This window comes from Dasypus novemcinctus, chromosome 7 (assembly GCF_030445035.2).
Source record: "Dasypus novemcinctus isolate mDasNov1 chromosome 7, mDasNov1.1.hap2, whole genome shotgun sequence".
Classification (NCBI taxonomy): domain Eukaryota; kingdom Metazoa; phylum Chordata; class Mammalia; order Cingulata; family Dasypodidae; genus Dasypus; species Dasypus novemcinctus.
The window spans coordinates 109,132,928-109,159,336 of NC_080679.1; the positions used below are offsets into that span (position 1 = coordinate 109,132,928).

Here is a 26,409-nt window from a genome sequence, read left to right on the forward strand (position 1 = left end):
TGTGTGATATACCACTCTTAGACACTGTATCCCTAGGAAGTATGACAGTTGGTTCCTAAGACTGCTTCTTATAACATTCCTATTCAAAGTCAAGGGCATAATGCCAAAGCTCAATTCAACAAGAAAATCTTTGCACAGCAAAAAATGCAAATAGTTCTCTGATGTTTTGGCTTGATTGAGAGATAAAATTTAGAATACCTGAAGGGGTGAATAAACTGCTGCCTTAGTTTGAAACTGTATGTACCCCAGAAAAACATGCTCTTAAATTTAATCCATTCTTGTGGGTGTAAACCCATTGTAAGTGTGACATTTTGATGAGTTTACTTCAGTTAAGAAGGTGTAGCCCACCTCAATCAGGATGACCTTTAATCGTATTACTTGTCAGAAGACAGAGAGAAAAAGCCACAGGGAGTGAGAAGCTGAAATCAAGGGAACTAGGAAAAGAATGGAGAGGCCAGGAGAGGCTGCCATGTGCATGACAAGCTAAGGACCAAGAATCACCAGCAGCCAGCCACAGAATGCCACAGTCTTCAAGGAGAAAGCATCATCTTGGTGATGCCTTGATTTGGACTTTCTTTTAGCCTCAAGACTGTAAACTAATTCTATTGTTTAAGTCAACCCATCTCCTAATATTTGCTAGAGCAGTCTAGGAAACTAAAACAGGTTTTGGTACCAGGAGAGTGGGGTGCTAGAATTGCCAATACCGAAAATGTGGAAGTGGCTTTGGAATTGTAATGGGTAGACGCTGGAAGAATTGTTTGGTGATTGAGAAAAGAGGGAAACTGGAAGAAAGGTGATGTTTGTTTCAAAGTGGCAGAGAAATTGGCAAAATTGAGTTCTGATGGATGGAAGGCAGAACTTGAAAGTGATGACTTAGATATTTAGCTTCAGAGATATCCAAGCTAAGTGTGAAAGTGCAGGTTGGCTTGGCTTTGCAAGTTGTAGTAAAATGTGGAAGGAAAGGGATAAGTTGGGAACTGAACTCCTGGGTATAAAGTCACCAGAAATCAATGATTTGGAAAATTCTGAGCTTCTGGGAAAGTGAGTCTCTAGAGAAGAGTGCTCCATGCGAAGGTTTAAACAAACATGGAACCTGTCAGTCATTTCAGGAAAAATGAAGGTTGGAAATGCAGTTAAGCAGGAAGGATCTATGGAAACTTCTTTTGTCTGATGGTTGTTTGTACCGCTGTGAACAACATGCAAAACCAGCAAGTTTTTTTGTGTTTTTTCACTTAATTTTTATGAACAGAACTACTGCCAGCCTAGACTAAAAGGGAAAGAAAAGGGACACAATGAAGGAATAATCACTTCCAGAGCAGAACCATGGATGCTGAGGTCTGGACTGAAGACATATTCTTGGGTCAAGAGAGAAGGCCCATATATATGTGTGGAAAGAATGAGTCTGCCCTAGCCCATGGAGAACGCGAGCCTCCCACTCCGTTGTTCAGGAAGAGTACTGCCACTCCAGTGCTCAGAGTGGTTTAGAACCTGTGCCACAGTGCATCCAGAGAGCCTGGCCACTATCCCGTGCTTGGAGAGGGTGAAGCCTTCACCTCAGAGTTGGGGAGAACATGGCCACTGGGCCAGCACTTAGAAGGCATGGGGCTGCCACTTCATTAGCCCCACCTGAAGAACAAAACTTAGATTCATAGATTGCTCTCAGACCTTGAAATCTAATGGAGTATGCCCTGTGTGTTTTAGAATTTTTGTGACTGGTGACCCCTATTTTCCTTCCAATTTCTCCCTATGGGAATGGAAATGTTGATCCTATGCCTGTCATTTCATATCGGAAACAGATAACTTCTGTAGATTTCACAGGTCAACAGATAAAAGGAAATTGTGCCCCAGGACAGACCATGCCCATTGATGATTTTGATGAAACTCTGTATTAAGCATTGTTTCTGAAATGATTTAAGGGTTTTGGCATATCATGATGGAATGGATGTATTTTGCATATAGAAAGACCATGTCTTCTTGCAATCAAGAGGGTGGAGTGTGGTGATTTGAAGTTGTATGTACACCAGAAAGAAAAAAAAAACATGCTCTTAATTTTAATTCATTCCTGTAGATGCAAATGCATTGTAAATAGGACATTTTGATGAGGTTCCTTCAGTAAAGGTGTGGCCCACCTCAGTCAGGCTGGGTCTTAAATCAGTTTCTGGAGTCCTTTATAGACAGAGTAAAATTCAGACAGAGGGAGAACACCACAGGAAGTAAGAAGCAGAAACAAACAAAACCTGGAAAAGAATCGAGGGGCTGGAGAGGACATGTGCATTGTCATGTGGCAAGCTAAGCCCCTAGAATCCCAGCAGCCAGCCTCAGAATGCCACAGTCTTCGGGAAGAAAGCATCACTTCAATGAAGTCTTGATTTGGACTTTCTTTTAGCCTCAAAACCTTAAGCTAATAGATTCCCACTTTTTTTAAAACCAACCCATATCATGGTATTTTTACAAGCAGCCCAGGAAACTGAAACAAGTACATATTTTAAAAGAGATTTTCCAAAAATATAATTCAATTATTGTTGGAAATTGGGCAAGAGAAATGTTATATTTTATATCATAAATCAGTAGTAAAATTATTCTTCATTGCTGATTAAATTATGTGGTTTATACCACCAACTATGCAGAAGGTAAAATGGGAACAACTTCTGAAAATTAAGTGACAGAAACTAGAATTTATACTAGAAAATATGCACGGAGGTGGCTTGGGAAGTACCTGTAAGTATAAGGAAGTACTAAACTTTTTCTCAGGGGAAAAATAAAAGGGATTTTGTATGACTTTTTCCCCTAAAAGAATACACCATAGAATATAGCTGTGACAGATTTTTCCTTTCATTTTTTAAATTAGAGTAGTTGTGAGCTTACAAACTAATCATGCATAATGTGTAGAATTCCCACATTATCCCTCTACCAACACCTTATGTTGTTGTGAAACATGTGTTACAGATTATGAAAGAATATGATCAGAATAACCACTAACTATAGTCCATAGTATACACTTGGTAAATTTTTCCATATGCCCCTATTATTAACAATATGTATTAGCATTGCACATTTGTTAGAGTTCATGAGAGAACACTTTCATATCTGTACTGTTAACCACAGTCCATCTTCTACCACATGGTTAACTGTGTTATACAGTCCCATGCCTTGTACATTCTATCCAAAGTGTACATTCAGGGTGACAGATTTTTATTAGATTATTTGTGTGCAGTAATTAAATCCAATCACCCACTGTGGTTCTTGAAAAACCTGAAAACTGTATCCCTGCAATGTCTGATTTTACACATTATGTTTTTTGGTGAACTTTCCATACTTTTAGCAAAAATACCAATATTAGTAAATACATGGTATGTCATGTAGACTTTTTGGGTTATTTCTACTTAAAACTGATGTGATAAATCAGTCTTGCCTGAAATTATCTCTAGCTGGGAGTTATTTGGACTATGCTTGACCCTCTCTCAGTACACTTGAACTCATGAAAGTCTCTCCAGTAATTTCTTTTTTCTTTTTTAATCTTAAATATCTTTTCATAATCTCTCTCTATACATATATATGTGGAATGAGAGAGAGAGAGAGAGAGAGAGAGAGACTATTCTCTGAGTGAGATACAAGTAATGGTTTATTTCATTGCATGTCTAAGCATCTCTCCACATGTACACTGCCACAAGAAGCTCTAGGTCACAGAAGGCCAACATGAAGCCACGGAGTGATAGTTTTAATGGGTACATTGAGCCTGATAAGCATACTGATAAAATAGGTGTGTACTGAGATAACTTGGCAATCAAAATATACATGACCTGAGACTTTTGGAAACCATGAACAGCACTGTAATATATATGAAATTGTGCCTAAAATACAATAAAGCCTAACCTCATAGTGACAAACTGTGTTATGTGGGGTTGAAGGTCATAAGCCTTTGGTCGTGTTCACTTGTTTGCTGAATAGCTTATCTCTCAACGCCAGCACGTGAATATGTCCAATTCCATTTGTACTAGTGAAATTACTAATTGTTAAGAGTCTTGGACCTCTGGATTTATTTGAAAAGAGTTGAAATCACAAATGTTCACTCTATACCTGCCTAAAGTAAATTTTACTGAAAAAGAGGAGGAATTATAAATTTCAACAGTGAAATTAATATTCCGAAGGAACCATTCCAAATTAAAATTATTTGCAGCAAAATGGTATAATGAAGAGGACACTCAATTTAGACAAAGAGGAATTTTAAGAAAATTCCTGAATTTTCACTTATCCGTTGAGACTTTAGATTACTTAACTACTCTAGATAGTATTTTAGATTATGATAATTAATAGAAATAATTGTAAAAGTATGTTGTATATATCAGTTAAAATTTTCCATACCAAAAAACAAAGAGTGTAAACAATTGCCAGCAAAACAGTTCCTTCCATCTTCCCCTTAAGATCTAAGCCCCTCTCACTCAGAAGCAGAGTGGGCATCACCATCCCCAAATCCTCAAGACTGAGGATTGAACAAACATAAGGGGGAGGGCAACCATGGTCCAAAGTAGACTTCTTAATATTGTAGTAACGGAACAACTTGTAAAAATTGATGTAAAGATAGTGGTTACCAGCGGTTCTGAGGGGAGAGGGAGGGAAGAATAGGTGGACATCGGGCATTTTTAGGGCATTGTAATTGTTCTGCATGATATTGCAATGACGGATACAGGCCATTATGCATTTTGTCAAAATAATAATATTGTATGGTTCAAAGAGTAAACCATATTGGTCAGTAGCAAAGCTTCAATATTTGTTCGTCAATTATAACAAATGTACCACACTAATGTATGGTGCTATTAATAGGGGAAAATGTGAGAGGGGGAGGGGGACAGGTATGGGAATCCCCTATAGTTTTGAAGTAACTTTTCTGTAATCTAAAACTTCTTTTAAAGTAAAGTTTATTATACTAAAAAAGAGATATATATATTTCCCTGTTAGCCAGATCTTATTTTTTTAGGACAAAATCTGAACTTGCAAGTTAATTTTTTCCCACTCAAATCTAGTAGTGCTAGGTTAATATTACAATGTAAGTAGCTATCATTATGTTTAAAGTTGTATAATTTAATTACAGGTCTATCGATAGACTATGTGGAAAACAAGCTTTATTGGATCAGTTCAGGAAATGGAACCATAAATAGATGCAACCTGGATGGTGGTAATTTAGAAGTAATAGAGTCAATGAAAGAAGAATTAACAAAAGCTACAGCTCTAACCATTATGGGTAAGTGCAATTGTTCTTTTTGCTGGATGCTTCCTATTGATTGGAGGTTGATTAATTATGACTGGTTAAAAGCTTAGGAAAGTTACTGCTCCATTAACACTAGAAGCACATAACTATGAGGGTTTTTCCTCTTATTATTATTTTTGCAAACAGACTTGTAAGATTGTCCAGATCAGGGACTTAGTGCTGTCAGCAATACTAACTTTACTGTTACTAATTCTTGACTTACTGTGACTTGTATTATTTTATGATTATTTTCTGTGTTCTACTGCAGTGTTGTGAAATATAAAGCCTTGGGTATTTGTCTCATTAAAGTAAAAATCTGGCTTATCTCTGCTTACACAGGATAGTTTAAGTCATATAGATAATTCTGGAGACAAGGCAATAGGGCACATTTAATCAATGGTTGAAATTACTCTCTCACAAATAGTTCTTTCCCATTTTTATGAATAAAGTAGAGATTTTACTGATTTGAGCTTCATTTTCATTCCTTTCCACAGTCTTCTGGCTATAAAACGTGCCAGGCAAAGTAAGGTGATTAGGAAGTTAGTAGGGAGATATGACTTTCCAAAGAACAAATAATCAACTGCCTATTAGATGCTAATTTTTCAAATGTGATTTTTTAGTTTAAAAGAATACTTTGAATATGGCAGGGGAAGCATAGAGAGATTGAGAGGTGAAGAACTTACTTGTCTGGTTTTTGTTTATTATTATTGAAATAATGAAAATGCTCTAATAAAGATTGAAGTGATGAATGCACAATTATGTAATTATACAGCATACCATTGATTGCACACTTTGGATGAATTGTATGCTTTAATATGTATCAATAAAATTGATTTGTTCAAATAAATTTTTAAAAATTAATGAAAAGAATACTTTGAATTTTAAAAATGATTAAAGAGTGGATACCATAAAGATGTTAGTGCTTTCTTTGGTGCACATTTACTCAGTGAACGACTTGCTCTAAACAGAGATCTTGGGTAGGTCAGCAAGGTGAGGACTAGACAGTCCACGTTCATTCTTAGTAGTTACATTTGGTTACAGAAAGTCAGAAAGAAGATTTCATATTTGCAATCCTAAATATCGTGATGTAGTGAGATGACCTTTTTAAAAGTAAAGCATGAAAATTCAATTTGAGCATAGGTTTTGCATTTTATTTATATAGGGCATAAATTAGGTCTTTTAATTCTATTGTCTAATAAAATATATGATGTAATAATATTATGATTAATATAATAATATTAATGATATAATATACTAATTCTGATTATTTTTCATCATTTCCCAAATTTAACATGAGGGTTTTAGTAATCACACATGTAAGAAGTTAAAAAGAAAGAATCCTTAAGTGGGAAATATTTGAAAATTCATTTTCTAGTAAAAAATGTGTTTTCATCACCTGCAATTTCCAATTAGATTAAAAGTAACTGATTTAAAATGTATGAGGTGAGATATCACAAATTATCATTTCAAACAGGAGAGCCCAGGATATGAGAAGAATTTTTTTTATTCAGTTCAATTTTACAAATATTTAAGACTTTTATGTGCAAGATACTGTGTTAGTCTCAGAAGTATTAATACAAATATAAACATGGACCCTAGTCTCAAAAAAACTACATTTCTGTCAGAAAAAAAGAGAAAAAAAGCTTGTTTTGACCAATCATTAAACACTAAGATTAGCTCTCTGTAGTTCTGTTTTTGTAGCTGAGAAACACAGATAGTAAATATATCTGCCTATGTCACAAGGTTGTGAGAAGCACATGAAAATGAATGTGAATGTATTTCATGAAAAATGGAGTTTTATACTAATGTCAGACAATTTGGGATCTGTTTTCACTTAATATGATCCTTAAGCACTGTAGTTTTACCTAATTGAGCATTTCCAAATATGTGACATGATACAGCTTCAGATGTTTCAGTGACTTCTTTGCTATGGGTTTTTGTCTCTAAATTGCCATCCTTTAGCTATTGCTTTCACCCATATTTTTTCTCAAAATTGTTACATAAAATTAATATTTTTAAAATAGTTTTTCTCCAGATGAAGAATTTAAATTTGTAAAAGAAAAAAAATTATCTTGTTTTTCAAATTGCATAGTTTTGTTTTTAAATTGTGCTCCCCCTCTTTTTTCTTTTTCTTTTGTCTTTATTTGTTTTTTTTTAATGTTACATTAAAAAAATATACCCCCCATCCCCCTCAACCCATTCCTCCCCCCATAACAACACCCTCCTCCATCATCACGAGACATCCATTGCATTTGGTGAATACATCTCTGAGCACCGCTGCACCTCATGGTCAATGGTCCACACCATAGCCCACACTCTCCCACAGTCCACCCAGTGGGCCATGGGAGGACATACAATGTCCAATAACTGTCCCCGCAGCACCACCCGGGACAACTCCAACACCCGAAAATGCCCCCACATCACATCTCTTTCTCCCAGTCCCTACCACATTTTCTTCGATTACTAATCACAATAGTTCATGAATAGAATATCAGTAAGTCCACTCTAATTCATACTCTATTCCTCCATCCTGTGAACCTTAGAATGGTTGTGTCCACTCCACATCTATATCAAGAGGGGGCTTAGATTCTACATGGATGCTGGAGGCAATTCTCCTGCTTTCAGTTGTAGGCACTCTTGGCTCCCTGGTGTGGAGGTTGACCTTCTTCACCTCCATGGTAGCTGAGTGGAGAAAATCCAATAAACCAGAGTGTAGGAGTTGCAAGTCTATTGAGGCTCAGGGCCTGGCTATCACATGGTCAGTCCAGAGATTCAGGTCCCCTGGGTATACATTAAACCCCAGTACCAACTACAGTAACAGGAGAGGCTTGTGGACAATGATCACATCTGAGTCCAGCTCCATCACACAGAAACAGAAACTCCAAAGTTGGGCCAACTGACAAGGCACCGAACTCCATCTGCCATGACCATAGAACCTGTGGGTCTCTGTAGCCCTCAGAAGAACCAATACCTGAGATTTATCTGTGTGCTCCCTTTTCATACTTAAATACCTGTGCTCTTCCTAGAGCATTCTTCTCATTGTGTGTGTCTGAAAATTAATACATATATATTAATGTATATATATAAATATATATTATATATATTAGTGTGGTGCTTGAGATTACGTGCCCCAGAAAATATGTTCTTAATCTTAATCCATTCTTATGGGTATAACTACATTGTAATACAACCTTTTGATGAGGTTACTTCAGTTAAAGCACTCCAAACTGACTCAAGATGGATCTTAATGCTATTACTGGAGGCGGTAACGAGAAGGCCACAGAGAGAGAAGTCACAGGAGCAGGCAGAAGCTAGAAGTCAAAGTAATTTGGAAGAGAAAGGAGAAGATGCCTCCATGTGCACGGCAGCACACAGAAAATTCAAGGAACCTCAAAGAAATACCAGCCCCCGGAGGAAGCAAGCTTTCTAGTTTCTGAAACTGTGAACCAATAAATTTCTGTTCTTAAGCCAACCATTGTATGGTATTTGTTTTAGCAGTTAGGAAACTTATATATATATAAAACAAAAGGATTGCAACTGACAAGTAGGTTAATTTAGAGTAGGAATCTATTTACAATGGTCCCATAAGGCAATAAGGAAAAAAAAAAGATGACTTTATATTTCTCGGTCCTGACAAATTCATGAGAAAATTTTGTTTCATAAGTACTTGAACATTTTTTAAGCCAACTGAATATAAATAAGCAGAGTTTAAGTTTTGGATGTTGTTAGGTAAGCTGCAACAATCCCAAATCATTACCAACATCATGCTTTTGAGAATTGAATTCGAATATATTTTAAGAAATCAACCTAAACAAGCAAACAACATTACCAAGGAACTCAATAAATTAGAGGAAACATGTTAAAAATGTATCAAAGCATTTCAAGAAAAGTCATTGACTTTTTAGTGAATCTCTATATTATAAAATTCATTGCCACACAGAAAACTTGAAGGCTTTAAAAAGGTTTGTTTCTACTAATATGATTGCTGCTTGCCCCACTCTGTGTAGGAAATTAATACAAAATTAAAGAACCCACTGCAATTAATACAATCTCAGGAAGTGGGGTAGACAGTCCATTTTAGCAAAAAATAGAGTCAATTAGTTTTGTTCACTACTAAAATTGAATAGGGAAAGTTTGAGGGAAATCATAATGGTTGCGTTGTGTCAGCACTGTGAATCTAATATGTCATCAGCTCTGCATGGTAGCCCAACCTAGCATAAATTGAAATTCTTTTAATAAGTAAATGCTTATGGTTATGTGCCCCTGTCTGCCACTATAATTTGAATAACCCTGAAAATAAAAGTAAATATAACAGAATTTCTTAATGCCTCTAGGGGAAAGATTAAATTCATATATCAAAATAGTCCAGCAGTTCTGTGGTTTATAATTTAAAAGACATCTCCAAAGAGAAGCAGGTGAGGAATTTCTATTTACAAAGTTCCTTGACTGAGGCTCTGAACTTACCTTTCTGCTTAGGCTCCTCAGCCTTCATTTAGAATCGGCACTATTTCTCTTTGGGCATGGGGAAAAGGGCCATGAACTCCTTCCTGCTGGGGCAGAATGTTATGGCCATATAAAAAGTCAGTACAAAAAAAAATTAAGCAGAAGATCCTCACTATTACCCATAAGATTACTGGTGATTGCAGTCACAAATGTTTGAGAATAAATGTGCCTATAGTAATTCTAAAATTATATATCCAGAAAGTGAAATAATTGTGCTAGGAAGGTGACCAGGGTAAGAATGTATGCTGGCTCCTCAGAGAGACTACACAGGCAGTGGCACATTTGCTTTTCACTAAAGTTTAAGAATGGTTTTCCTAAAACAGACATAAATATCTCTTTGGAAATTTTCCAAAAATATTTAAACCTCAAACTTTATAAATTGTAAACACTGGGTTCCCCCAGACTCAGACTAGTGTACACATAAAAAAAATGAAAAGAGCTTTTGAAATCTTAAAATTAATTAAAGCAGAAAGCACCAAGAAATTCCTAGATTAAAATAAAGCAACTATTTAATCATTCCAACGAGTCCAACTTCCCAAGACAAAGATTCTTTCACAAATGCTTTGATAATTCTCCTTTCAAGAGGTGGAGCTTAATTTCCCTCCTCTTGAAGATGAGCTTCTCTCATCTAAAGAATAAAATAAAGAGGAAGTGATGGTGGGTGATTTTGGAGTCCTCTCTATTGGATCATTCATTCTGGACAAAGTCAGCTGACATGTCATGAGTTCACCCAAGCAATCATATGGAGAGGTGCACATAGAGAGGAACTAAGACGTCCAGTCCCCAGTCACGTGAGTAAGTCACCTTGGAAGCAGAACCTCCAGCCCCAATGATGCCTTTAGTTGGCTGCAGCCCTTGTCCACAACTTTAGAGCAATCTCAAGAGAGATTCTAAAACAGAACCAGGCACATGAGCTGCCCCCATGTTCCCTATCCACAAAAACTGTTTGAGATAATATTTATTCATTATTGTTGTTTTAAGATGCTAAGTTATGTAGCAATTTGTTATACAGCAATTAGTAATATATATATACCGCTATATCCACAGAGAGCCTTTTCATTTATGAACTGATATTTACAAATTCTAATGCCTGAAGGGATCAGTCAGATTGCGTGAATGACTAAAGTGAGTCAGGTGAAATAAGTAGGTACTGAGTCTAGACATCAGTATCGGGAGACATTTGAAAAGCATTCCAATAACAGAACTGTGACGAGCTGAGTGAGCTAAATCCCCACTTGAGATAGAACTACCTCTCAGCTACACTTATTTTTTTTTTTTCATAAGGAACATTGCCCTGTTAAATGTTAACAGGTAATCAAATTAAACAAAAATAAATACAATGCAGGTTAACATACAGTATAGACTAATTATTGGGCCAAAACTATAAAAGTCATACAACAAAAACCCACCACCTCAACTGTATCCTGAACACTGCAATCAACTCTGAAGGCACTGTTGTCACCTCTGGTTTAACAATCATTTATGCTTCCAACTCTCTAGTTTGTTCCTCTTACCCAGGTCAGCTAACAGGGAGGTGAAGACGGTCAACCACCACACCAGGGAATCAAGAGCACCTACAACGCAAGCAGAGGAATTGCATCCATCATCCATGTGGACTCTAAGCCCCCTCTTGATCTAGAGAGGGAGTGGACATACCATCCCAGGGTCCACATGATGGAGGAATAGAGTATGGACTAGAGTGGACTTACTCATATTCTACTATAGAACTATAGTGACTAGTAATAGAAGAAATTTTAGCATTGAGGTGGAGAAAGTGGCCACAGTAGTTGCTGAGGATAGGGAGAGGGAAGAAGAGATGTGATGTAGGGGCATTTTGGGGATTTTGAGTTGTCCTAAACAATATTGCAAGGTCAGATTCTGGACATTATATATCCTGCCATAACCCACTGAATGTACTGGGGGAGACTGTGAACTACAGGGTAAACTATTACCTATGTAGTGCAGCAGTGCCCCAAAATGTCTTCACCGAGTGCGATGAGTGTGCCACAATGATTAGGGAGGTTGTTGGTGTGGGAGGAGTGGGGTGGGGGGTGGAGATATACAGGAACCTCTTTTATTTTTTAATGTAATTTTTTGTGTGATGTAAATATCTTTAAAAAATGCAATTTACAAAAATGATGAGGTGGGGGCTGGGGAGTGTGATATATGGGATCCTCCTTTGTTTTTTGTTTTTTTATGTTTTTAATGTAATGTTCCTTGTGATCTATTAACTTTAATAAAATAAAAATAATTTTAAAAAGTTATCATTTGGTGACATTGAGATACTGAGAGAAAAGGATAGGCTTAAGACAGCCAAGACTCAGCTGTACCATTAGAGGGGGTGGGGTTTGGTGGGAAAAAAATCACCAAGAGGTGGCATAATTTGCAGAGGAGAAGATGTCTCTGTTATAGAGGATAAAGTATATGATGCCCATTGTTGTTTTGTTTGACCTGGCTTTGTATTCTTCTTAGGGTATGTACAAATGAAGAATTTACTAATGTGAAAACCATCTTTTAACTGACTTAACTGTCATCTTTTAACTGACAAAGAAATGCAAATATAGAGCTTATAACCTAATGGCAAAAATAACCATCAACATTCATTCTTTCATTCACTCAACAAATATTTATTGAGTGGCTAGTCTATGCTGGGCACTGCTACACATGCTGGCAAAAATCCCGACTATCAAGCTTGCATGCTAACCTAGACAATACGGAAGATAAATTGAAAAATATATAGTATGATAGATAAGTATTTAGAGCTTCAGGCCCCCAAATAATTAATCAAATAAAATTAAAGCAGGGAAAAAAGATAAGAAATGTATCGGGTGAGAATGAAATTTTAGATTGGATGGCCAAGGAAGGCCTTACTAGGATAATGACTTCTAAGTAAATATCTAAAGGAAGCAAAAGAAGATTGAAAGAATGACTTGTGAGTTAATAAGAATTGCTTTAGTTGATGTTTGGTTTCCTGCTCTTACATTTTTTAACATTTGGTTTTAAAAATAGTTTAATTATATTGAAATAAAAAATCTACCCAGGCAGTTCTGATAATTTACCAAGGTAGAGAACACAGATTTTCAGATGGCATCTTTTACCTAAAAAGTTTTATCAATGTAAACTGGTTCACCATGAACCACTTTACCATAGTTAAATATAGTTTTGTCTGTGCTTCATCTCATCACCAGTGAGTCTGGGGACAAAGTTCAGTTGGTCAGATGCAATTTACACATTGTCTACAGTGACTGTTGGATGAGGTCTATTGCCTTCCAAGTTACTGGTAAAGCTGACCAGCATAAAACTTTCAACATCAACTTCTTCTTTATTTTTAAAGATGTGCCTGTCAATTATCTGTCAACTGTCAGAGCTTTCTTCTCTATTTTCAAATATAATAGCCAGTAGCTCTAAAATTATATCAACCACTTATTTCTCTCAGAGACATTTTTCTCAGCATTTAGTGAATCATTTTTAGGGGTTTTTCTTTTTAAATGTACTTCCATTTTGAAAAATATTAATGAAACATCAAAATATTTTCTTATTTGATTTTCAAGTGGTTTAAAATTTTTAAGGTATAAATTAATACATGGAGTTATAGTCAGCTTTGTGATATTTAACTATTGATTATGTGGTTTTTGGATATAGAGTTTTTTTGTTTTGTTTTACTTCACCTTCTTTTCACAATTTTTGACATTTTTTTGATCATTAATGCCTGTAGGAGACAGTGAAGTAAACTCAAGTTAATCAAGTTGCCAGTCAATTGTAAGTGCATCTGTGAGGAGGAGGAGATTGCAATTATTGACTAAAATTACAGTTTGTGGGTAATTTGTGGATTTTATTTAACATAGTACTCCTTTCCACTGTCAGCATTCACAGTTTGAGAGGAAACTGCATATATTATATTCATATTGAAGAGAAAGAAAAATCAATTCATGAGCTGAGAAAAAACAGAAATATAAAGGAGGTATACTGACAGAAAATAGGCTTATTGGTATATGGGGAAAATTAAGGTGGAATTGAGGAAATAGTAGGATTATGACTATATTTTTTATGTTTAGTGTGGGGCAGAGAAGAACTAGTGTTAAGGAATCATAGATTTAAAATAGACTTGAGGGTCTGGATGTTAGTCAAGCAAAGCTTAAGGAGTCACAAGTTCTGCACTGCAAGCTCTCAGTATTAATGCTTGCCCTTATGTACCTTATTCTTGTATAATGGAAACTTAGCCTAATAATACTATTGCCTAAGAGTTACCTAGTAACCTCCCTGTTACTCAAATGTGACTGTCTCTAAACCAAACTCAGCAAATGAACACAATACCTTCTCCTGCCAAGAATGGAACATGGATGGGAAATGAATCCTAGGGATAAGCCCCCTGGCACTGAAGGAGTAATACCAAGCACCAACCAGTGATGCATTTGGAAAAAGACCTTGACCAAAAGGGGAAACATTAAATAAAAAAGATTTTTTACAGCTAAGGGATTTCAAACTGTGTGTTGAGGTCATTCAGAGGTTAGACTTATTATGCACATCTCAGGTGTATCTTACTAATTGCTACAGTAAACAAAGCCTTAAAGAGGTATACTCCTGAGTGCCTAGGGACATCCAAACACTATAGGCAAGGCACATGATACCTTGAAATCAGCACTCTGCTGGTGGGCCTTACCTTGGAAGAGATGACAACCTATTTCCCCAAAGTTAGACTCATTTCCAATTTCCCTACACATGGTTCTTCTACCCCTTTTATTTGAACCTATAATTAGCACTGTACCCATTAAATGTATGTCCCAGAGACTTAAATCTTCAGTCTGTTCATTTACCAGTTGAGCTCTAAATCTCAGCAGAGTTGCTACCATCACCTACTCCCAAGTTCGTGGTACTCACCCAGGACAACTAACGAAAGGATGCTGATGGTCAAACTCCATCTCAAAGTACCAGAGAGTTTCTACTACTGCTAGCAAAACAGTTCATTCCATCTGCTCCATAAGATCTAAGCACCCTCTCAATCAGAAGCAGGGTGGGCATTACCATTCCCAAATCCTCAAGGTTGAGAAATAAGCAAACATAAGGGGAGAATGCAAGCATTGACAAAGTAAATTTATTAATATTGTAGTAACAGAGAAACATGCAATATTGTTATAAAGATGGTTACTAGAGCTTATAAGGGGAGGGGGAAGGAACAATAGATGGAACATAGGCTATTTTTAGGGCATTAGAATTAAGTATAAGTCACAATGTAAATTATAGACCTTGGTTAGTAGCAATGCTTCAATATTTATTCATGAATTGTGACAAATGTACCACACTATTGTAAGATGTTATTAATAGGGGAAGATGTAAGATATAACTTTTTTGGTAATCTAAAACCTCTTTAAAAATAATGTTTATCTGATGAAAAGAGAAGACTTTTGGCATTTGTTGATTTAACTGTCAGCATATCATTTAATCAAATAGTCCATTACCATATGTCATTTAGTAATTCATCAGGTTCTGCTAGAGGAAGAGTTTAAGTCCCACACAATACAAGGAATATGTGAGTGAACTTAACCTTCCACCCCACATTCACACCTTATAAGATGTAATATTCATTGTTCTCTTCTACTCCATTGCATACAGAGTTAATCTCATTTGGATCCAAGTGATATATCTACGTTTTTTGTTTTATGGTAGTATATGACCTTTGGAAATTATTATTATTTTTTATTATTTTTTTGTCTTTATTTATTTTTTAATAGGAAATTATATTGACTATGATATTTTAAGGTAAGTATTCCAAATTTATCATGACATATTTTTCTTGAATGTCAAGGGGCTCTACTTACCTACCTACCTATCTATCATCTATCTATCTATTATATCTATCATATATCTATTTATTTACCTCTGTATATCCATCTATATAAATGATAAAAAATGAGTTAGTAGACTTCCTTGCACAGCTAAATCTTTGACTCTTTTAATTAAATTTATCCTTAGAAATCCTTAAAGTTTCCATCTGCACCAATTAAGGAAGTGTACTTTACATTTCTATTGTTCCCTAGCTAGCTAAGAGATCTGGGGCTGTCACAGAATTCTAGGCTTTAGTTTTCTCTTCTGTAAAAATAAAAGCGTTGGACACATGATCTTCAAATTCCTTAAAACAGATGTGATTGTGTGATTTTTATTACCAATGGGTTAAACCAGGGTTTCGGAATTAGTTTAAAATAAACCAATACCTAAATTCAAGCAATCTATGAGGGACACTATAAATTATGATTTAAAATAAAGGTCAATTAGGAAGGTATGCTAATCACACTTAATATGTTTTAGAAGTTAGGCAATATTTTTCAAATGATGTTTAGTTGAGAATTTGTTGTGGGTTTAAAAAAAGAATTGCTTAAATCGCTCGAATTTAGGATTGCAGGTTTTGTTTTGTTTTTAAATAAATATCTATGTAGCTATCTCTAGTAGCCATTATGATCAATTGGCTAACCTCTACAAACTAAAAGAAACTTTGAGTCACAGGTAAAGGTACAAAAAAAAAGGTCTTTGATTAAATATATTCTTGGAATACTTAATGCTCTCTCTGATGTGTTATTTCTCATGTTGCTTAAAATGTAAACATGGGAAGGATATTGAGGGTTTACTACTATTGAAATCAACCAAGGAAGGGAAAAGGATATGTTCCATGTGCATTTTCAGACTTTTGTCATAACTGGACTTGCTCTGTAATGGGTAAAATGTGGCTTCTCTTCATAAGTGGCATTTGTTTAAAATCATTGCTAACAAAATAAGCCAATACTTGGTCCTTTAGGGAACCCTTGAAAGTCTTTAGCCAATCCAACCCTTAAGGACATTTGTTCTTACTTTCTGTGGGTTCCCTTCTTGAATTTGAAGTCATCAGTATAACTGCTGAGGAGATTTACAGTACCTGGAATAGTCAAGACATTCAGATTAAAACTCTCTCAAAGAAATAAGGGGTCTCTGAAAAAGTTCTTTGGGAGAGAAACCCTAAAGTAGTCATGTGTTCTAGGTGCCTGTGATAGAAGGGATCAAAGCTTCTGAGCCAGAAATTTGGTATCTTTGATCAAATCATGGAGGTAGAACCAGCCCTCTATTCAAGATTTTAGAAGATATATTGAGCAGAAAATAATGGCCTTCACTTATTTCCATCTACTCATTGCAGAAAATCTTTTGTGTCCTTGTGTGGGAGTGCTTATGCCTTAAGTTGAAAGGCTGGATTATATGTTCTATATTGGATAAATAAATGTGATGCTTTGCATTACTTTAAAGAAAATATCTGTGTTTCTGTAATTTTTGTAAACTTCTTCATAAATATTAAAGTCATATGAGTGATCAGTCTAAAACAAAAAACAGACAGACAGGAAGGGTTCCCAGACACCATCATCTGAATATCAGAGAATGTCATATTCAGTTACTTAAAAATGAATAGTGTTACTATTGTTGGAGATTAAAATTTCAAATGATTCCCACTGCACTTTCTGTGAGAAATTATTTACAATTGTCTAACCTCTCTCCTAACTAAAAGAAACTGAGTCACAGCTAAAGGCAAAAATTTAGTCTTTACTTACATATATTCTAACACTTAAAACTCAACTGATTTCTCAATGATGTGATTTTTGGCAAAGTATTATTTAGTGCAATGACTAGTGTTAGAACTTATTAAACATAAAACATATCTAGCTCCCAGTTTATATACTCTTGCTATGAATTTCCTCAGAGATCAAATAAACTTTGTAAATGATAGAAGTTTGAAAAAATATGCATACAATAAACAACCTACTAAAATTGGCACACAGAAATCATAAAAAGTCTCTTTTTCTATTTTATGTCCTAAGATAAATTATTATAGCAAGTTGTCATGGCATCCATGGAACATTATAAATGATGGGAAGTGACAGGCTTGAAGAACTGGAGTATTTAATCTTGTTAATATCATCATACTGAGCTCTGCAGAATCACATTAAAATGTACACTGAAAGGATTCTAAATGTACACTGAAAGGATTCTTATTACAAGGGGCAAAGTCTGATAACTTGGAAGTTCTTAACTTCAGAAATCCACTTTAATAAGTCATCTCCCCTGTTTTGTACACTGCAAGTCCACTTTACATTTTGTCAAGTGCAGACATATTTTATCAAAGCTTACTAAATATCTCTTTATGACTGTGAAAAAAAGGCTGACACAAAGTTTTAAATAACTCCTTCCCTTTCCTCCCTCCCTCCTTTACTTCCTCCCTCCCTTCCTTCCTTCCTTCCTTTTCTTCTTTCTTTTACCCTTCCCTCCCTACCTCTCTGTTTTAAGCCCTCCATTCTTATATTTTTCTTTTTTATCCTTCTGGTGTACATTTATTTTCTTCATGAAATAAATCGAAAAGTTTTGTCAATTTCTATATTCTCATTTTCTCTCATTTTCTGAAAATAGAGTCTATCAGATTCTGTAGTATTATTTAGTTCTATGGTTTGTAAACTATAATGCACAGAAACTTGGAAATCACATAGAAGTGCCCAGTATAATATGATCAGTGCAACTACACTGTTGTGGTTGATGACGATGGGAGAAAAAGCTAATATAAGGAATATTTACATTTCATTTTGTTTAGATTTAAAGTTTCAGTATTTAAAAAGTTTGAAAATGACTATCTTGCTTTGGAGCAACTAGTCAGTGGACCAATACTAACTGTACTTAGCTATGGATTACGTATGATGAGGGATAGAAGAGAGGTGTAAGGTAACATCACCAGGCTCAGAACGCTGCCTGTTAGGATGGTGTCGTAGTTTGCCAGTCTTTTATGACAAATATCACTGTGGTGGTTTGGCAATGTTTGTACCACAGAAAAACATGTTCTTAAACTTAACCAAGACTTGTGCGTGTGAACCCATTGTCAGTAGGACTTTTGATGAGGTTACTTCAGTTAAAGTGTGGGTCTGAGAAACATGAAATTCAGACAGAGAAGCAGGGGGAGCAGTCAGAAGCTGAACATCAACTTGGAAGAGGAGAGAGAGATCAGGAGACACCACCATGTGCCTTGCATGTGACAAGCGAAGGACCAAGGACTGCCAACAGCCAGCCCCAGAATACAAGTCTTCAGGAAGAAAGCATTGCCTTGATAACACCCTGATTTAGACCTTCTCTTAGCCTCAAAACCATGAGCTAATAAAGTCCCAATGTTTAACCTGACCCATTTCAAGATATTTGCTTAAGCAGCCCTGGAAACAAAACAACCACACAATGGATTGGCTTAAACATCAACCATTTATAAACTCACAATTTTAGAGTCTAGACATGCAACATCAAAGCACTGGCAAGACTGCTCTTTCTCCCCTTAATCTGCAGCATTTTGGCACTGGAGTGCCACAGTTCTTGGGGTCCCTTGGCTTGTACTTCTCCCACCTGCTACATGGTAATCTACCTCTCCTTGCATCTGCTCTTCCAGTGGTTTCACCGTTAGCTTCTGGCTATTCTCATTGGCTGTCTCTCCTTAAGAACTCCAGGTAATATGGATTAAAGGCCACCCTGATTCAGTTGGGCCATACCTCCATCGGATTTTAGAAGACCCTATTCACAAATGAGTCCACACACTGATTCACTTTAACATATTCAAAGATGCTATTCACAAATGGCTTCACACCCATAGGAATGTAGATTCAGATGAATAATGTCTTTGATGGGGTACATAATTCAATGCACTATAGAAGGAGAAGACAGATGTTTATTTATAAGAATGGTTCACTAAAATCATTGTATAAAATGCAAGCAAGACCTCCACACATAATTAGAGTGGGCTCCTATGAAGAAGTTGAGATTGAGATTAGCCTTAGAATGGAGGCTGGAATGGCAAGAGACCTGGGGAAGAGGGAAAGCTGGCTGTATGCTAGTGAATGCAAGAGAAGGGGATGTGTCACTGGACATAACCAAAGAACTCACCTATTTACCTGTCTTTCCCCTCTTCTAAAATTAGAGTGACTAACTAAAAATTGCACCTTGAAGGACTATTTGAAACATAAGGTTGAATATTTAGGTTTGGGTCTGGTCATGCCCCTTTTTTAATAAAAAATAAGCTGAAATGTCTTAACGTGTAATATAAATGAGAAATAAGAGGAAAGTAATTTATAATAAAAATCAATTAAACATACAAATGCTTTGGGCATAGCTAGAGTTTGTAGAACTACTCAGATATTTTCAACCATCTGAAGAAACATTGGGAAGAGATAAATAAAACTAGAAACTGGTATAGCTATGCTGTACCAGCAAATCTCATATAAGTAGAGTAACTATTCATGTAAAACAGAAAACAAAACAAAGTATAATTACATGACTCAAAAATGTATTACTTAAGATCATATAGAAAATATCTTGCATTTAAATATAAATTGCAACAATTTTCTGGGTTTAGATAATTACAAATAAGTTTTTCCACCAATATAGATGTCTGGTGGTATAGCTAACATTCTTGAAAAATTCGGGCACTTTTGTTTTCTCTATTTTGCTAGATGTTTACCATCCTTTACTCCCTCAAACTCAAAATGTCAGTAGTATCCCCTGATAGTTGTGAAACCTAAAGATGATCTTACAAATTTCCCTAATGTCCCCAATGGAGTGAAAACCCTCCACTGACAAACATAGCAAAATTGTTTGGAAATGGAATGAAATTAAATTCTAACTTCTAAAGCAGCTTCTCTTTCTGACAGCCTTTCTCTCATAGTGATTCTGTAGTTTCTTTAGGTACCAACTTCAAGTTCCAATCATTCTTTTTTGATCCTCAATTTCAGTCAGATTGATTGCTACTTTTCTTTTTTATATTTTAGAGTGCTACCCTTGCGGTTTCCGGGTTTTTTTCTTTTTTCTTTTCTTTTCTTTTTTCTTTTCTTTTCTTTTTTCTCTTTTCTTCTCTTCTCTCTTCTCTTTCTTTACTTTTCTTTTCACAGTCTTATTCAAGTGCCTAAAAACTATTTTTAAAAATTTTTTAATTGGAGATTTAAGTTTATAAAAAATCATGTAGAAAGTACAAAATTCCCATATACCCCTCTCTCACACACACAGTTTTCACTATTATTAACATATCACATTAGTGTAGTATCTGTTTATTTATTGTTATAATTAATGAAACATTATAATTACAATTATATTAACTGTAGCCCATAGTTTACATTGGGCTCAGGTTTTGTAATGTGTGGTCCTGTTCCCCTTCCCCCCATAACTTTATAACCTAGTATTTCCCATTTTATCCACTTTCAAATACCCAATTTGTTGGTGTTGATTACGTTCACAAAGTTGTGCCTCCATCACCATCAACCTTTGCCAACATGTTTCAATCACCCCAAATAGAAACTCTGTACCAATTAAAGATTAACTCCCCATTTCAGCTCCTGTGTTTGAGTTTATGACTCTATGAATTTGCTCATTCTAATTATTCCATATCAGTGAGATCACACAATTTGTCCTTTCCTGTCTGATTTTCTGTGTATAAGTCATTTACAACATGAGTTAAATTTATTCCCAGGTATTTGATTCTTTTAGATGCTATTTTAAATGGAGTTTTGTCTTTTTTTTCCCCCCTTTTTCTTGATTTCCTCTTTGGAATGTTCCTTATTAATGTATAGAATGACCAATGATTTTTGTATGTTTGATTTGTACTCCACCACTTTGCTGAATTCATTTATTAGCTCTAGTAACTTTTTTTTGTGAATTGTTAAGTATTTTCTATATATGGGATCATGTCATCTTTGAAAGTTTTACTTTTTCTTTCCCATTTGTATGCCTTTTACTACTTTCCTTCCAATTTGTATGCTTTTTACTTCTTTTTCTAGCCTAATTGCTCTGGCTAGAATTTCTGGTAAAATGTTGAATAGCAATGGTGATAGTGGGCATCCTTATCTTGTTCCAAATCTCAGGGGGCATACTTTCAGTCTTTCACCTTTAAGTATGATGGTAATGGTGGGCTTTTACTATTTGCCCTTCATGTTGAGGAAGTTTCTGTCTATTCCTAGTTTTTGAAGTGTTTATCAAGACTGGATGGATTTTGTCAAACGCCTTCCCTGCTTCAGTTGAGATGATCATATTTTTTTCCTATATTCTGTTAATGTGATGTATAACATTAATTGATTTTCTTATGTGAATCGCCCTTGCAAACGTGGGATAAATATCACTTGATAAAGCTCTTGCATTTAATTTGCTCATATTTTTGTTAAGGATGTTTGCATCTATATTTATGAGGGATATTCTGTAATTCTGGGGTGTTTTTCTTTTTGAGATATCTTTATCTGACTTTGGAATTAGGATGATGTTGCCCTCATAAAACGAATTGGGAAGGGTTCTCTCCTCTTCAGATTTTGGAAGATTTTGAATAGTATTGGTATTAATTGTTCCTGGAATGTTTAGTAAAATTCTCCAGTGAAGCCATCTCATCCATGGCCTTTTTTGGGGGAGGAAGGGGTGTAGGAGTTGATGACTGATTCAGTCACTTGACTTATTACTGAAGTATTGAGATATTCTCTTTATTCTTAAGTCACAGTGGGTAGTCTGTGTGCTTCTAGAAACTTGGCCATTTTATCTAGGCTATCTAATTTTATGTTATATAATTGTTCAAAGTATGATCCTTTATATTTCTGTGGGGTTGGTAATAAGATTCATCCTTTTATTTCTGATTTTAGTTATTTGTGTCCTGTTTCTTTTTTTCTTTGTTAGTCTAGCTAAATGATTGTCAATTTTATTTTCAAATAACCAATGTCAAGTTTTTTAAATCTCTCTATTGTTTTTATTTTTAATTCTATATTTCATCTATCTTAGCTCTAACTGTATTTACTTCCTTCTGCTCACTTTGATTTAGTCTGCTCTTCTTTTTTTAGTTCTTCCAAGTGTGAGGTTAGGTCTCTGATTTGAGAGCTTCCTTCCTTTTTAATGTAAGCATTTAGACCTATAAATTTCTTTCTGAGAATTTCCATATAATTTGGTATTTTTTTCATTCTCATGATATTTGCTATTTTTCCTTATGCTGTCATCTTGATGTCTGCCTTAACTTTTTGTCTGAGCCATTGCAATAACTTCTTAATGTCTTTTCACTCTGGACCTCTAATCTCCAAACTATCGAGATCTTCTCTATTAGGTTCTGCTGTGGTACCCCTACTCAACCACTTCCGTGGGGTTCTCATTTTTGCTGAAATAAATACACAACTTATTCTAACACACTCGTTTTGACTCATTTTCATTCACCAAAACCTTGTCACAGCATCATTAGTCCCAGCTTATAGATAAAGAGACTTAAGGTCAATATTATTTTTTAAAGCCTAAGTCCTATTAGATGCAGAGCTATTAGGTTCAAATTTAGGTCTCCTGATTCAAGTCTCATGCCATTTCCAAAACAAGAAGGAGCCTTTCCTATCATAAGCCTACATTTCCCTTTTTCACTTATTGTCCCTTACCTCAGTCAAGTGCAATGCATTTTATGTGAACTGTTTACCCTTTATCTGAATATGCCGTACATTCGCCCGACTATTTATCTGATTATTTCTACCTTTGCCTTGCTGTTCCTTATTCTTTGACTGATTTTCACTTTCATCAACAATTTTTTGAAATATCCCCTATCCTTTAAGACCTACTTCAACTTTACCTTACAATGATTTGGGATATTTTCCTCCTCTGAGTCCCTTTGTATTTTCCCAATGTTATGGAATATATTTTGTTGCTTATAATAATCATCTGTGAACATGGCTTATTTCTTCATTAATTTGGGATCATATTTTATCCATGTATATGTCACTTACAACACACAACAATGTGCTTTACACCTAGTACATTTCAACAAGTAATAGTAGATATGTGAGTGAATAAAACAGTGACCATTTATATACAAACACATCTGACTCTGCAATAAAAATTATTTTCAGTAAAAGCAGGCAAATATTTATACAAAATGACCATAGCCATAAGTATATTGTACAATTTAAATATTTATTGAAACAAATATTTAAAGAAAATATATTAAAGCACACGGAAGTAAATTTAAAAAGGGAAGAAATTGCATAATAAGATAAATCTGTAAAAGATAGCCAATCCTTTCAGAGATTTTATATATATATATGTGTGTGTGTTATGATTAGGCTAATGGATCAACTCGGCCAGGTAATTGTGTCAGTTGTTTGGTCAAGCAAGAACTGGGATAACTATAATACAAGGGCATTTATGGACTTTAGTCACCATTGACTTTGCTGTGGTGATAAATCCTAGATAGCTGATTACAATTACATCAGGGAGATTGCCATCAGCAATGAGTGATGCTTTATCCAATCAGTTGAATGCCTTAAAATGAGAAGTGATTCCAGTGAGAATTTCCCAGCTCATCTTTGGACAGCCAGCATCTCCCAGAACTCATCAAGGATCTTCACTGGACTTTCACTGGAGCTCTTGGTTGCAGCCTGCCTGTGGAACCTGGACTTGTGCATCCCTACAGTCACTTGAGAGACTGATAAAATCTCACTATAGACAGATAACTCTTGTTGATTCTGTTTCCTCAGAGAACCCTGACTAATACAATATGTATATATAGATATACATATATATATTTATATATACAGACACACACAGATGTACAGACATGAAAGCAAAGGGAAGCAAAACAAACAAACGAAACAATAGTATGGATAACCCAAATTCAAAACCTATACAGGTATAAATGAAAGAATGAAAAAAAAAACAACTTTGGTTTTTGAAATATTTTAGATTCTCAAAGATAGCTCCTTGCATCTGATTCTTGAAGCATTAGTGTTTTAAAAATAGTAATAGTCTAAATAAATAAAACTTTATAGTATTTAATTTACAAACCTTATCCTGTATAATTCTCACAAAAATTTCACAAGAAAAGTACCATTAACACAGCTTCCTTTTTTTCTTTATTTATATTTTCATTTCACCTTAATTAAGTTTTTTTAGTTTTAGCAAAGGTTTACCTTACAGAAAAGTTACATTGAAAACTTAAAGGATTCCCATATACCCTACCCCTCCCCCTCTAACATTTCCCCCTATTAATAACATCTTTCATTAGTGTGGTACATTTATTACAATTGATGAACAAATATTGAAGCATTGTTACTAACCATGGCCTATAGTTTACATTATCGTTTATACTTTACACAGCATAATTTTATAGGTTTTGACAAAATGTATAATGGCCTGTATCCCTCATTGCAATATCATGCAGAACAATTCCAATGTCCCAAAAAAGCTTCTTGTTACACTTGTTCTTTCCTCTCCCTCCCCTCAGAACCTTGGGTAACCACTGTCTTTATATTAATATTGCAAGTTCTTCCAATAAAATAATAATAATAATAAGTCTCCTTTGGTCCATGGTTACTTTCCCCCCTTATGTTTGTTCAATCCTCAACCTTGAGGATTATGGGATGGAATATTAGTCAGGGTTCTCTAGGGAAAGAGAATCAACAGGAGGCATCCGTTAATAGTATGCAATTTTATAAGTCTCTCACATGACCATGGGAATGCCCAAGTTCAGGTTCCGCAGGCAAGCTGCAGACCAGAGCTCTGATGAAAGTCCAGTGAAGATCCTTGATGAGTTTCCAGGATGACATTGGCTGCCCAAAGACAAGCTGGAAAATTCTGTCTGCATGCTGAAATCACTTCCCCTTTTAAGACATTCAACTGATTGAATAAAGCATCACTCACTGCTGATGGCAACTTCCCTGATTGATGTAGATGTAATCAGCTATCTATGCGGTAAACTCACTGGTGACTGAAGTCCATAAATGTTCTTATATTACAATTAGCTGAGTGCTTGCTTGACCAAACAACTGGGTACAATTACCTGGCCAAGTTGACACATTAGCCTAACCATCACAGATGGTGAGGCCCACTTGGCTTCAAATTGAAAGGGGGCTTAGATCCCATGGGGCAGATGGATGGAGCTGTCTTGCTTGCAGCTGTAGATACTCTATGTTTTTTGGGGGAATGGAGATAGCCCATCATTACCCCTATTTTATTTGTTATCCTGGGTGAGTCCTACGAACATGAGAGTAGATGTTGCAACACTGCTGAGATACAAGGCTCAGCTGGCATATGAACAGATGAAAGATTTAAGTATCTGGGACATTTATTTATTGGATATAATGCTAACTATAGATTCAAATAAAAGGGACAGAGAACCATTTGTCGGAAAATTATAGATGAGTCTAACTGTTACATTGGGGAGATAGGTTAACATATAGTCCAAGGTAAGGTCCACAGACGGGGCGCCGATTTCCTGGGGTTGTCTGAGCTGCCCATAGTGTACAGATGTCTCCAGAGCCCTCAGGAGCACCTCCTATTTGAGGCACTCTTTACTGTGGCAGTCAGTGAGATCTTCTTGAGACATGTATAAAAGTAACCTCTGGAATGACCTCGCAATTCACTTTGAAATCTCTTAGCCTTAAAAACTCATTTGTATTTAATATTTCCCCTTTTGGTCCAGGTCTTTTTCCAAATGCATTGCTAGTCGGTGCTTGGTAATAATCCCTTAGTACCAAGGAAGCCCATCTCCAGGAGACATGTCCCAACTTGGGGGAAGGCAGTGAGCTTATGTGCTGAGTTTGATTTAGAGAGAGGCCTTATTTGAGTAACAAGAAGATTATCAGGAGGTAATTCTTAGGAAATATATAATGTGGTAGTGGTTCGATTACTAA

The 26,409-nt window shown here is 35.5% G+C and overlaps 1 protein-coding gene across 1 annotated transcript in view; it reads left to right on the forward strand.

The window, feature by feature from the left end:
• The window catches only part of LRP1B (LDL receptor related protein 1B), a 2,023,931-nt gene that overhangs the window by 1,362,039 nt on the left and 635,483 nt on the right, over positions 1 to 26,409 (forward strand). The window contains exon 32 of the mRNA XM_058301027.2: positions 5,090 to 5,239. Within this exon, the coding sequence (XP_058157010.1) occupies positions 5,090 to 5,239 (150 nt within the window). The remainder of the gene's footprint in view (positions 1 to 5,089; positions 5,240 to 26,409) is intronic.